This window comes from Pteropus medius, unplaced genomic scaffold, assembly GCF_902729225.1.
Source record: "Pteropus medius unplaced genomic scaffold, Ma_sr-lr_union100, whole genome shotgun sequence".
Classification (NCBI taxonomy): Eukaryota; Metazoa; Chordata; class Mammalia; order Chiroptera; family Pteropodidae; genus Pteropus; species Pteropus medius.
The window spans coordinates 10,210,424-10,225,213 of NW_024350319.1; the positions used below are offsets into that span (position 1 = coordinate 10,210,424).

General features: G+C 33.0%; 1 protein-coding gene across 1 annotated transcript in view; it reads right to left on the minus strand.

The window, feature by feature from the left end:
• The window catches only part of PIGK (phosphatidylinositol glycan anchor biosynthesis class K), a 92,937-nt gene extending 78,434 nt beyond the window's left edge, over positions 1-14,503 (minus strand). The window contains exons 1-3 of the mRNA XM_039838626.1: positions 14,349-14,503; positions 10,975-11,028; positions 6,555-6,646 (exon numbers count right to left, since the gene is read on the minus strand). Of these exons, the coding sequence (XP_039694560.1) occupies positions 6,555-6,646; positions 10,975-11,028; positions 14,349-14,441 (239 nt within the window). The 5' untranslated portion in view covers positions 14,442-14,503. The remainder of the gene's footprint in view (positions 1-6,554; positions 6,647-10,974; positions 11,029-14,348) is intronic.
• Between the last annotated feature and the right edge of the window lie 287 nt (positions 14,504-14,790).

Below are 14,790 nucleotides of genomic sequence, written 5' to 3' on the forward strand. Positions count from 1 at the left end.
AGACAGTTTTACTAAGAGCTTGTACTCAAACACTATGCTGACTTACCTTCCATCTAAATTGTGATTTCCTTACATTTATACAACCCTTTGAAGCACCTGAATTTAAATGGGTTTATAATTAACTTTAAAATAATCATATGACAAGGCTATTTAACAAGGCCATCACATACTCAGGAAACCAAGTCATTGCACATTCTGACATAAATACTAGATATAAGATGCCAATAGGTTCATTTTTTTGGAGGTGCCAAAGTGAAAATAAAAATAATTTTCTGAGTTATCTTCAAACTGAAAAAGATGGACAACTTTAAAGTTTATTATAGGAGAACTCTGAAGATAGGCTACTATAATTCTGATAAAATTGTTAGATTATTGTTTACCATAGTATATCAAGCATATTATCATGCAAACATCAACTTCATAAGGTATATCAACATTTACTTTATTTTTAATTGCTTTCACTTGGACTTCTTTAATAATTCACTTATTTATTCTAATAAATTGGGCAACATAGTATAATATAATCGTCATACCAGGGCTCTAGCGTTAGGTCCCCCACCACAGAGCTGCTACTCTTAAATATCACTTTAACTCTCAGGAACACATTTTTCTCATGTGTAAAATAAAGGATTTCTCTGGACCACTAATTCTGAGGCCTTTAAAGACAATTTTTATCTCAAATTTTTCAAATATGAACTTTTGAAGATTTTAAAAAATATTTTATGGTACAAGTATTTGAAGAGAAGAAAGCTATCATTGTTTGTAGATTTTCTGGCCGCCAAAAAGAGAATTTTGGCGTCCAGAAAATAGTCGAATTATTAAAATTAGTCAAATTATTAAAATTAATGAGAGTTCTGCAAGTTGCTAGAATAATATACAAAACTGCATATACAACAGAAGAAAATATATATTTTAAAAAGTATCTTTTACAATATCAACAAAAAATATGACTAAAAATTCTACCAAAAATGTTTATAGAGAAAAATTAAAAAATATAAAACTTAGCTGAAAGCTGTTAAACATAATTAAATAGAGATATGTATTATTCATAAATTGAAAGACTGACTACCATAAAGAAGCCCATTCTAAGTTAATTTAAAACTTACTGTGATGTGAATCAAAATCCCAACAAGGCTTTAGGAACTTGACAAGCTGACTGTAAACTTAATACGGAAAAACGAGAACCAAGAAGAGCCAAGACAATTGTGGGTCCCAGGCCTGGCTGGTCCCAAGTCTGACTGTGACCCAGGCTCACGGCTAGGAATAGGATCACAGATTTAGAATGTTATATTAGTGTAGTAGGGTGCTTGCGCCTAAATTATGTAAACATAATTCAGCTTATTGTATCACGCATGTGTGGCTGAATGCCACTATTGTACTCTATGTGTTGAGCCCATGCAGTCCTCTGGGGAACCAAGGGGAGCAGAAGCAGAAGAACTGCACCTCCCGCAATAGAAGCGTGCTGCTCCCCACAATAAAGTTGGTGCTTGCTGTTTCATTCTCATTAGGGCCCCTTGTGCATTCTTCCAACTGGACATCTCACCACCGAAACCTTCCATTCTCGATAAGCTCAGCGCTGACGATTATAAAGAAAACAAGTCACCAGATATGAGGACAGAGTCAGTAATGAAGACACTGTGGTATTGATGAAGAAATAAGCCTCTGGCTTTTTCAACACCCCAAAACCTTCCTGCCTATTTATAAATCTGTAAAGAAATTTCTCCTTTGCTCTTTAAAACCCTTCACCATCTTCTTAGTCTTGCAAATGGGTTCTATTAATAACAGTGGCCAAAATGCTCCTTTTACCTTGTCATCATTCTCCCCCTTAGAGCATATTTCAACTTCTTAACAATTCTAAATATTTCCCTATTCAAGATATTACACACTGAATTTATAATATTAAATGATTAGGAACATCATGTGGAGTGGCAGACAGATCAGCTGCCGATGTGAGAATAAAATGACAGATTGTTCAGAATACCTAACGTATCCACAGTCAAACATTATTATTTACATTTTTATGAAATATATGAGAAAAAAACTATTGAGAAGTGACACAAAAATCAGAACATTCAACAGCATGAGTTAATACTGACAATAACTGCAATAATATATTGCAAATTATTTACAAAGCACATTAACTAGTTCCAGTCCTTTTGTTCGTAAAAAATAAGGTAAAAAACACAAAATAAAAATAGTAATAAAGTAAAATTTTTAATATGTATTTATTTAGAAAATGTTACAAATTAAGAGTAATGGTCTAAAAAAATCACTCAGTGACCTCCTCATACAGAGTAGTCTTCAAAGTTCTACATAGTGATACAAAGGAAAGATACATAGGTAGAAAAGGAGAGCACAGGGCATATTCCAAGTGTTCTAGATGAAATAAATGGTAATATATATATAATATATATATAATATATATATGTAAGTGGGAGAGACTAAATGTTGTGTAGATGTCATAACAAAAAAAAAGAACATAGTAAGCCAAAATTAACAAAGCAATAGTTAAAAGACCTAAGGCTGGTTGAAGATTTTGGATTTTTTCGAGAGGCAACAGAGTCACTGCAGGTTTTTGATCGTGGGAGTGACAAAATGAAAGTGTCTGAGAAAGATATTTCTAACAGCTGTGTGTAGGATGAGTTGGAGGGGGAAAGAGACTAGAGATGGAATAAACAGCTACAAAGCTGCTGAGTACAGAAGCATATATTACAGTTACAAACATTATAAAGTACAGAAGCATAAGTACATGAAACATGAAATAATGAAGACTTAGACAACAGTAAAAATTATGGAAAAAATAAGAAAATGGTATCATTGAGAGGCATTCCTTATATTTGTTAAATTAATATTAACTATTTTCATAACAACCCAACACTACATTCAACATGTAGATATACATTTTTGAATTTAATAAGGTATTAAATGATCCACACGCATAATATACCAATGTCTGTACGACTGCCATTAGAATAAAATGAGATATTATTAAAGGAATTCTCTAATTATAAATACTATATAAACATTAACTTCTAATTTCTTAGGGAGGAGATAGCTATGACATAATAGAAATGCTCCAGCCATAAAATCAAAAGATGTGAATTCAAATTCTGGTTCTATTATTTAATGGTACTTTTAATGGATCTTAAGTAAGTCATTTAACCATTCTGAGTAACCATTTTTAATATATAAAATGGGAAAAATACAATCTCTCATAAAGACCTCAAAGAATAAATGAAATAATTCATTATAAAATCCCTAACATAATACCTGAATTATGGTGGATAGTGAACATTTGTTAAGGGCAAGTAAAGGAGGAGGCCAGAAATAAGGGTCCATTTTGGCTGACCTCTCAGAAAAAAAGCCACAAGCATTTCCAAAGAACCATAATAACCATTCCATTCTCTGTATTATTGTAAAAGAAAGTATTCAGGAAAATTCGTCAAATATTTTATTTATGCTCCACATTAGAAAATGTCCTCTTACGTATAAGATCTAATCCACATCACCATAAAAAACAATAGTCAAAAGCTATATTACCGATGTAATTTTAAAAACAATAATAAAAGGCAATTCGTAATTTTTTTCTTTTTTAATTTACAGAAAAAATACCAGAATTCAAACTTCTAATTCTAATATTTATTACTTGAGAAAAGTTAAAAGGGACAAAAGAATCAAAAAAAGTTCATCCTGAGGAAACTTAAATAATAGGAAGGTAGGGAATAAGTAAAGTTGACGTTAACTTATCTCATGCAAGACTCTCATGGACTTTTTCTATCTGATATAAAGAAATGAATTTAGAGCTCCCTGGTAATATTACCCCACCCATGGGTCCCTAAAGTAGGAATCAGGGAATAGTTTATAAAATCAATTATAAAGCACTTTTAGCTCAGTGCAGTTTGAGAAAGATTTTAAAAGAATATAAATTAGCAGTATTCATAAATATTTCTTTTCTAGCCTAGACCAACGAGGTTCCACTTACCTAGGGGTCTTTAGTATACTACTCATTCATTTATTCATTCATTCATTCAGCTCTGCACAATATACCAAAGAATGCACTGTGAGGAATACAAACATAGTACAAAAAGGTGCCATGACAGAAGTATAAATAAAATATTATTTATGCAGGAAGGACCAAGAAAGCTTTAAGGAATACATGGATTGAATTTAGGTATAGGAAAACTAGAAAGCAGGGAGGAAGGAAAGAACTCTAGGTAGAAGGATCAGTGTAAGCAATGACAGAGGCCAATACAGGGACTTACAAGAAGGAATTGACTGGATTGAAATTAATTGATCAGAAATTAAATGATCAAAATAACCCATCTGGAATCAGACTGCTAAAGCCTTGAGAACCAGCATAAGGGATTCGAACTTTATTCTGCATACACTACAGTTTATGAATAAGGGGAGATAAAGAATGAAAGGTTTAAATTAGGAATATTAATCTCATGTAATAATTAAAATATAGAGTAAGAAAAAACAGAGTTAAGAAAACTGCTGGGTTTAATTATAGAAACAGTTTATCAGACAGAAATAATTACAAAAACTCACCATCAACCCAAATTGTAGTACTCTAGAAATCATTTAAAACAAGAATAAGCTTTTAAAGAACATTCTTCAGAAACCTACGGACAAATCTACTAATTATAATATATAAAATACATCCAATAGTTATAGTCTAGTTCTAAAAAGTCCATCTAAATCTTACTTAAACTATTTAAACATTTCCTAATAACTTAAAGATCAAAGTAGCTCCCTGGAGGAAAACATAGAGTATAGAATCAATGACAGTTAAAAACCAAAGGATTAACCATATAGACCTATTTGAGGAGAATCAACTGATAAATTATAATAATTGGCTAATCAAAAGAATAATATCTGTATCGTTGATATAACAAACCATCCTTTCTTAGACTTAATTTAATATATTTTTTAAAAATGGTAGTATTATTGAGTTGCCTTAATTTCTATTTGAAATACAGGAATTATAGTACTTGTCAGTTCTCAGGCTAAAATGATCATTTTACACAGAATATAAGTTTGTTTCCTAAATCATTCACTGCTGCCTTTCTGCTCCTGCAGCACTTTATACATATCTCTATTTACTGTTTATTGCAAGTACCTGAATCCTGCAAAGAAGGTATTATTATCACAATGTAATAGCTAAGAAAACAAGCTAAGTATGACCAAGTACCTTAACCAAAATCACCACTAAATCCGGATTTCAAACTCAGATCTGTTTGACTGCAAAGCTCTCTCTACACTATCTCAAAGGTAGAGAGGAACACAGGACTAAATACATCTAACCTAAACACTAAATTGACTGCAGTTTCTTCTATAACTGCTTTGGTAGTATAAAAATAGATCTATGGTATCTGGCAAACCAAAGGACATGTATCTGGGGGTGAAGGTGTGGAGGTTCTGCTTAGTACCTGAATTCCCTCAAGTAATGAGGAAATAACTCGCTTTGAGTCTTCGTAGAAGGCTGGGCCCACTTCCCTATTTGGAAGCTAGCAATGCCATATAGTTCTTCTTCCTGTCACTACCCCAACCTCCCCCCACCACAGCAGGGCACTTAATCTATGCTCTGCCAATATGACAACCCATCAAGGGCTCTAAATTAAGAACTAGAGACAATAAGAAGCTGGGCCAGCAAAGATTGGATTTGGGCAGCAGGCAGCAGCACCAACATTAAGTTTCCAAAGACAACTCATGGATGTGGACAATAAACTTAATGGTTACCAGAGAGTAGGGGGTGGGAGAGAGGTAGATAGGATAAAAGGGTCAAATATGTGGTGACAGAAAGAAATCTAACTGTGGGTGGTGAACACAAAATGCAATATATATGTATATATATATGTATATGTATATACACCATATATATATATATATATATATGTCTTACTGTTATATTGTACACCTGAAACTTACTGGATTTCGTTAACCAATGTCACCATAATAAAAATAAATTAAAAAAGAAAAATTCCAAAGGCAACAGTAGCAGCTATGCAATACCTGACAGCTATGCAACACCTGACAGCTATGCAGTACCTGACAGAGTCTAGCCTTCAGCAATTCACAACTGCTTTATTGTCACTGGACTGGTTTTATGCCATGATTTTTACATGTCTTCCCTGCTACGTAGTCTTCCTTGCTCCTGACTACTTAAAGCTACAGACTTCCCATCAATTTGGTATACTAATCAATATGCTTTCCATAAATTCTTTTTCTATTTGAATCAGTCAGAATTGTCTTCTGTTGCCTGCCATTAAAAACACAGACTGAGGCATTTAATGATTAAATAATTGATACGAAAAAATTATACTTATCAAATCTTTTTACCTTAGTGTTCATTGATGTTTTATAAAATTTGCCACTATGGCCTTAAATAACAGCTGCTTTATACACAATGGTATGTTCTAACAACAATAAAAAAAAATTTCAAATCAGGTTTCCTTATCTTTTTCAAAAGCAACACAAACAAACAAATATAATAACAATCATTTAAGGGTGACTTTTGAGATTCAGAGTTAAGCTTTATTAAGAATTCTTACCTGTCAGGAATACCTAGCCTCTTCACACTTCTATAAACAGAAAGAGTATTTGCAACATGTCGATAATTAAACCAGAATCGGGATGTACACACCTGAAGTATTAAAACAAATATATTACTTTTATGAATCAAGATAAGCCACAAAGTTATAGAATTATTTCTTTTTAGATGCCCAAAGAAAGAGTTTACCATAATTCAGGCTTAAAACAGTAAAGAACATAAAGAATTGTCCATAAAACCAATCTCTCTAGAGGAAGTCTTTCATAACTAGCATTAAATAAAAAGACCATTCAGCTTAAGAGAAAACAAACCTTTGAGGAATTCAATCAAATATTGAATCAATTTATTTACTCTCAATTTATGTGTTTCTATAATGTTCCTGTTTTCTAAAAGATTAAATTCTTTAAAATCAAAGACAATGCCCATAATCTCTTCACAGGAAAGAAAATTAGCTACCTTGGGTTATATAATATTCCTTTCACTCTGGATTGCTTACTAATTTCAGTTGTGAAAAATGTAAAATAAAGACTAAAACATAACATACAAAACAGTTTTATATGTACATAAGAGATGCATTATAAAGAAGCTGTCGAACTGAGTAGAAAACTAAAAACATTTCAAACTAGTTTTACACTTAACAAAAAGAAACTTCACCATAATGTTCTGCAATTATTTTTCTATATTTGACATAGAGAATAAAAGTTCTAAAATGACACAAAATGGAATTTAAAAAAACATTCCTAAAAATGATATCAAAAGTACTTGGAAAATCTAACACCAGGCCTCAAAAGTCAGCCCTCTTAACTATTTACCCACCAAGTACCCTCCTATCCCCTATCACTTACCTCTGTGAATAGTAAGTATAATGACAGTATTGAGAATAACATAAATGTTCTTGCCCCTACAAATAGAAAGGAACTACAAGATTTTTAATTAAAATGACTTTTCAACCTGGACTCCAAAAGGAAAAGACTAAAATTTCTGACTACATAAAATGTAAACTCCTTATGTGAAAAATACCACAAAATCCTAACCAAAATGAAAAACTTAAAATAACTATAAGGAAAAGATGAACTCAATTTTTAAAAATGAGCAAAGGATGAGAGCAAGCATTTCATAACAAGAGTATTAAAAATGGGCAATAAAACTCTTAGAGATGTTCAACTTCTGTCATAATTTAAAAACAAAATCAAATTGATAAGTATCCAAAAGTCTGACAATTCATAGTATTGGCAAGAATGTAAAGGAATGAATACCCATATCCTACTGATGGGAATGTAAACTAATATAAACCTTCTAAGAGGGTAATATGCAACTTACATCAAGTTTGAAAACGTCCTTATCTTTTGATTTAGCTCATCTAAGTATGCAAAAATATGTATTCAAGGATTTTCACTATAACACGGCCTGTATTAGCAAAAATTAAAACCAAAGCTAGAAACAAAATCGCTATCCATCAGCAAAGAATCTACAGGTTCCCTAACTTGGGCAGAAATTTATAAACTTGAGCAGTATAATTAAACTTGAGCAGTATAATTGATATCTGAATTAGTCATAATAAAAACCGGTATATTCAGTGCATTTTACTATACACAAAAGGCTTTTGTCATCTATTATAATACTTAATTAGCATAAACCTAAGAAACTGCTCTCATTTTCACCAGCAATTTACAAAACAAAATTAAGGTGGAAAAAAAGAGACAAGGAAATACCAATTTAAATGATCACATATTCACTGAATGGAATACAAAAAAAAAAAGCAAGTTGTAAATGAACATGTGGTATGATCCATTCCTCTTTTTAAAAGAAGGCAGGAATAGAAGGAATAGACACAAATGTGATTATATGCATTGGAAATTTCTAAAAGGATACAAAGAAACTGGTAATAGTGATTATAGAGAATAAAAATGGGGGTCAAAGAGTACAATAACTTTTCATTTTCCACTCTTCCACACTGTACTTTTTTAAATCATGAGTATGAATTATCTTTATAACTTTTTTTAAATTAAACAGAGGCAAAAATGTTTTATTACAAGTCGATCCTTAGACTAAAATAGAATCCAATTTTCCTTCTATCTCCCTCTGGTGGCAAAAGCTTTCTCAGTCATAGTACAAGAGCAAAGGGATATTTCATTTATCTCCGGTCATCTAGTCAAGACTAAAAACAAATTACAAACTGGGAAAAAGATATATATTGTTTTAAAATGTGAATTACATAACATTGAAAGAAATGCATGTTTAGTACTTCCAACTTGGCCCTGGTCAAATGTCATAATTATCCATTTAAGAAATTACTATTTATTGAAGTCTCACTATATACTAAGTCCGAGTTAATGTATAAAATATTGTACAAAATATGAAAACTACAGTTATTGTGAAATGCTCAGCAATAATTCTTTTTCACCTCTATATCTCATATGAAACCCACGTTACTGATGTTGGAGAGAGACTTGCTTAGAGGTTTCCTAGAAAAAGGCAGGCTTTAATGTGTATATAGTACAAGCTAACAAGCTCTTATTCTAAAGGATGAGTCCTTTGGCAGTTGTCTGCACACAGGCAATTACTATTTTAAGAATTCCCATAGGGACACTAATCATGGAAGAGCCCTTAGTTTCTTGTAGTGCAAGTTATCCTCTCAAATGGGTAAATCACAGCCTGCCTCCTGATAGTTTTCCCCACTCTTAAGTGGTCTTTGAACCTGTCTCATCTTGGGCAGCTTTTGTTCAATTCTTTCATAAGATATCTTGTGAGGGGTAGCATATAGAAAGTGTTTTTTCCTGGAGAACAAGAAAACGAGCTGTAAACCCATGTTATATTGTTCTATTTAATCACAATAAAATTATATTGAATACAAATACATGTAGTAGCTATAATTACTCTATATTTACTTCTAGCAACCCATAGATAACTATATACTTTTATGAAACTATTCTCAATAAACTTACAAGGCCTCAAACATTCAATCTTAGTAAAGTTATTTATAGTTGTACATGTCTATTCTACACTTTTAGTTGAATTCCTCTACCCACTTCCTGTTCATTCCTGCTATAGTCTTAAAATTCATGTTCTCCAATTTTCTTCCTTTTCTTACAAGAATTACTGACTTTAAAATGCTATACATACTTTGCTTCCTTCATTTTTCACAAAAATCAGCTTCTATTCTTGCCTCTTTATTTCCTCATCCTTTCTTCCAGATAGCCCTTTTAAATATTTTTTATTAAGTCAAATTTATTTATCTTCTAATCTTGTAAATAAATATCATTAAATGAATCTCCAGTAGAGAAACTATTATCCAAATACTTTCCAAGCATGAGAAAAACAAAACTGATTACATGTATTCTACTTGGGGAATTATAAATACAAATTTATGAATCCAGATAAATTAAAGATGATAATTCACACCAACAAAGAAAAGGCAGGAAAAAAAAGGGCCAATGAGCAAACCTCACTAAAAATCAAAACGATGCAGATTAAAACAAAATGTTGCCCAGAAGTCAAGAAAAAAAGATAAAAATCAATATCAAACAGTTGACTCAAGATTAGAAATAGAGGTACAGCATTTCTATAGAACAATTATGCTCCGTGACTTCACAGCCTTATATCAGGAATTTATCCTAAAATGAGTCAAGTTCACAAAGATGTATGTATAAGGACATCCAACATAGCTCTATTTAAAATAATGAAAAAATTAGACTCTAAATGCCCATAACTGGTGATTACAGAACATTCATAAAAGAAAAAACAAAATAGCCTTTGGAAAAGATCACGTATCATCATATCTACTTCCAGGGAAAGATTCCCCAAGATATCCTGCTATGGGGATGTAAAATAGCACATATAATATGATCCCAGTTATATAAAATCATATATCTTTATGCTTATATATGAAAAGAGAGGTTAGAAGAATGTTCATCAAAATGTTGATTCTGGCATGTGAGACTTGAAGACATTTTTCATGTCTTTTTTTTTTTCAATTGAGGTGAAATCCACAAAACAAAAATTTATCTCTGCCTTCTTCTGTTTCTGTATAATCTGAATTTTCTACAATGAACATCTATTTTTATAAAGAGAAAAAAATTGTTTAAGAAAAATAAAACAGCCTAGAGAGTACCTATAAACTAATGTTGTAAACAAGAAACACAATTACTCTTTCTATCAATTAAATAACTTTACATTTTATAAAATAGCACCCCTAATTTCTTAGTATAGTTTTTAACACATCACCACTTGACAGGTATACTTTAGGCAAAGAATATTACAAGTTGATATGGTTAATTTAAAATATATCTAATCAAAATACAGAATTTCTATTATAAGATATAAGAAAATAAATTTTAGTTTCAAAAATTTGATTCACACAAAATTTCTCAGACACATTTCTAAAGTGAACAGTATGGTATTCCTTTACAGAATATACTTACCAAAACTGCCCAGTTGTTTGTGTGGCCACTTCTAAAGAACTGTTCTGTTCGATCCTGTCAAATAATAGCAAAAAGATTAGAAGAAAGTCACATTTCCCAGAATAAAGACTTATAAAAGACACATAAGATTCATGGAGTTTTTATAGTTATAACAATAAATCATCACTATGTTTGTTTATAAAGATTCTAGTATTTGACCTTATGAAAGACTATAAATAAAGAGTTTATTTTTTGTTGGGGGGGGCATTATTTTGATGAGGAGCTGTTTGTTCTTAAAGATTTTGTCTCAGACAGCTCTTCCTCGTTTTCCAGACTGAACAATTTTGGTCTTCAAATTGTTCATAACTTATTCCATATATTGATTCTATATCTAACAATTAATACCCTTCCAGTTGAAATTTCATTCACATTTGTTTGTTTTCTGTGCTAGATGCTTCCAATTATTTTATTTGAACTCACCAATATATTTTATTGAACACATTTTCTAACATACTGCCATGTACCATTTCACTAATCTATTAAAGTAAGTCTAAATTATATTTGCCAACATGGAACATTAAAATCCCTAGCATCCAATACCACACAGACACCTAATGAACATGATTTTAATTATATATTAAAATAATAACGAATATAAACCAAAATGACTTCAAATCTGCTCCCAAGCAGTATTAATTACTAGACCAAACTGCCTGGATTCAAATCTGGGCCCTATTACTTACTTGCTGTATAAACTTAGGAAAACTGCTTAACTTCTCTGTGCCTCCATTTCCCCATCCACGAAATGATAATATTACCTGACTCACAGAATGTAGGAATGGTGACTGAAATCTAGTGATTACATAACAATTTTTAGCTGTATTAATTTTCAACTGACGAGAAAATCTCAGGGAGAATGAAATGAAAAATTCACTCAAATGTGTGGGTATCATACATATACCCACACACCCACACCCACACGCACACCCACACATATATATTTTTAACCTTAACAGCTGCCTAGATGCTAAGAAAGCAATGTGCTACACAGTGATAAAGCATTGGTTTAGGAATTTGAAGACCTGAGTTTTAGCCCAGGTCATATCGGTCAGCTGACTACGAGACTGGGTTAAGTCATTTAGCTCTTTAGACTGGACTTTCCTCATGTAGAAAAAGTGTTGACCCAATAATCTTTAATATCCCTTCCAACTCCAAAATTCTTTCTTCATTAAGACTTCAGTGAAATTTGTGGTTGTTGACAATATAGGCACTGCAAAGTTACTAATTCATTCTAAATATAGTTAGTAGAGAACTTATTAAGTGTCAGGTACCATGTAATGTACAGTAATATAAAAATCATTGAAAAGCATGCTGCTTTCTCTCAAGAATCCCAGGTTCAATTAAAGAAGATAAGCATGCAAACACATTACATGACAATATAACATTCATTCATTCATTCATCACATTCATTAGGTACCATGTGCCAGTCATGGTCTTGAGTGCTCAGAATACAATGATGGGCAAAACAATCATACTACTTGCCTTCAAAGAATTTACTATCCAATTTGATAGACACACATTAAGCAGCTAAGGACAAAGTATAACAGAGGGGAATGACCTGATCTGGGAGTGAGGGCTATGGGCATGGGTCAGAGAAGGTTTCCTTAGAGAAGTGACATTTGGGTTACGATCCAAAAGATGAAAAGAAGAGGGAAGATAATTCCAGAGGAAAAATGGGCCCTAATGACAGACAGATGGGGGCTTAAAGGTTTTAAGAAACTGAAAGATTAGCACGACTAAAAGTTTGAAAGAGAGAATTGGAGGTGTAAGCAGGGGCCAAAGTATGCAGGGCCTTGTTTATGAGTCAGAATGAAGATTGTGCTCTTCATCCTTAAAGCAATATTAAGATGTATATAGGTGACATGATCAGATTTGTATTTTGAAATGCTACTCTGGATGCAGCTTGGAGAACACTGGAAAAATGACTTGATGCAGACTAGTTAGGGAGCTATTGCACTCTAAGTGAAAGACAATGGAATAACAGTGCAAAGCATACATGGATTATAAAATGAGTGCTATACTAACTTAATGTACAAATTATAATAGTAAAAGAAAAGAGATAGGGAAAGGTTCTATAGAGGTTATGCTTTTACTGCATCTTAGTAAACAGAATAAAGAGGTATAAAACATGGTAATGTGAAAAAGCACAGCAATGGTCAATACAGAGAGAAATGATATCCAAAATGAAGCATACAAGATAATCTACTGGAATAAAGGAGGAAAACAAAACTTCTATTCACATTATCTAAAAATATGCTTTATAAATATTAAATATATAAATCAGCAATTCATGAATATGTAGAGAGTGTATCCTCAATATTTTTTTAAACTGGTGTTGTGTGTATTCAAAAAGTTTGGAGTCCACTGATCTAAGCTCAATGTACTGAGATGGTGTGGGGAATGGGCTCCAATATGAAGACTGGAAGAGTAGGCAGAGACCAGATCATGCATGATGTTAACTTTATTCTGTATGCAATGGAAAAACATTGAAAAGACTCAATCAGAGAATAAACTGAACAGGTTTAGATTTTATGAAAACTAATCTAGCATCTACATGAGGGAGTTTAGAAACCTCGGGGAAACAAGATGAGTTATTACAATAGTCTACATAAGAAATGACCAGGCCTGCATTAAACCAGTGGAACTAGAGGAAAAATCTATTTTAGAAGTTCAGAACATAGAATTTAGTTTTAATTCAAATGTGGGATAAAAGACTTTACTTTTAAAGACTTCAGGTTTCTATCGAAGGAACAACCTCATAGGAGACGGGATAGGGATAGACAGAAGATAAAACTCTGGACACAGATTTTCAAATATCTGCCGACCATATTGATCCCTTAGCCAGCTCGCTACGCAGGCCTGAAAATGATGCCAGAGATCAAGAGTGTTGAATTGGACTAAGGTCTTAGCGTACAGGAGATAGTAAAGGCTTGAAAAAGGCCAGAAAGTGCTGTGAGCCAAAAATAAAACACCGTATCCACCTGACTCCTATCAAAGGGAAGCGTCGTAGTTTAATAGTAGAAAAGTTAAATGCTGCATTCTGTTCACATTTCACCAGATAGGGACTGCACATTTGTCGGAGCAAAGGATCGGGTCCCCTACCTCTCCGTGTCCTGGAATTCGATTCTTTTAATTCGTCATTTTAAAAGGCTGAAACAGACCGAAATGTCCTATCCAGACCCCTGTAATACCCTCCCCACAGTCTAGTCTGACTAGTAAGAGGCTGATGACTCCCGGCTTCCCTCAGCTTTTGCATCAGACATCTGCTGGGGAGCTCACAGACACAACAAAGCTGTCCTCCCAGGGCCCTGTCGTTCAGAGGGCCTGACTCCTACCTCGATCTGACTAGTAGCCAAGCTGTCGAAGGACAAGAGCAACAGCACTGCAAATGCACTCACACCCTGGCTCAGAATATAAGTGGCGACCATGTTTGCCGGCTCCGTTCTCCTGCACCTGGAGGGCGGAGCGAGTGCCGTAAAGCAGCGCGGCGGGTTTTGCGTGTGTGGTTTGGTTGTTTTTTTTTTTTTTTTTCTTTTTCTTTTTTTTGCGACGCCAGCCCCACCTCCTTGAGGCCGCTGTCTCGCCAGCCTTTAAAAGTAAGTGCTGCCGGAGAGTTGCAGTTTCCGGATTAGCTGGGACAAGATAGGGAGAACCTCAATTCTTTAACTGCATTTTCAGTTCTTGCATTACAAAGTAGATATAACGTTGAAATTTTTTTCGAAAGATGAGGAAGAAATACCTGTAATCACATAAACTCAGAAGCTACTTCTTTTTTTG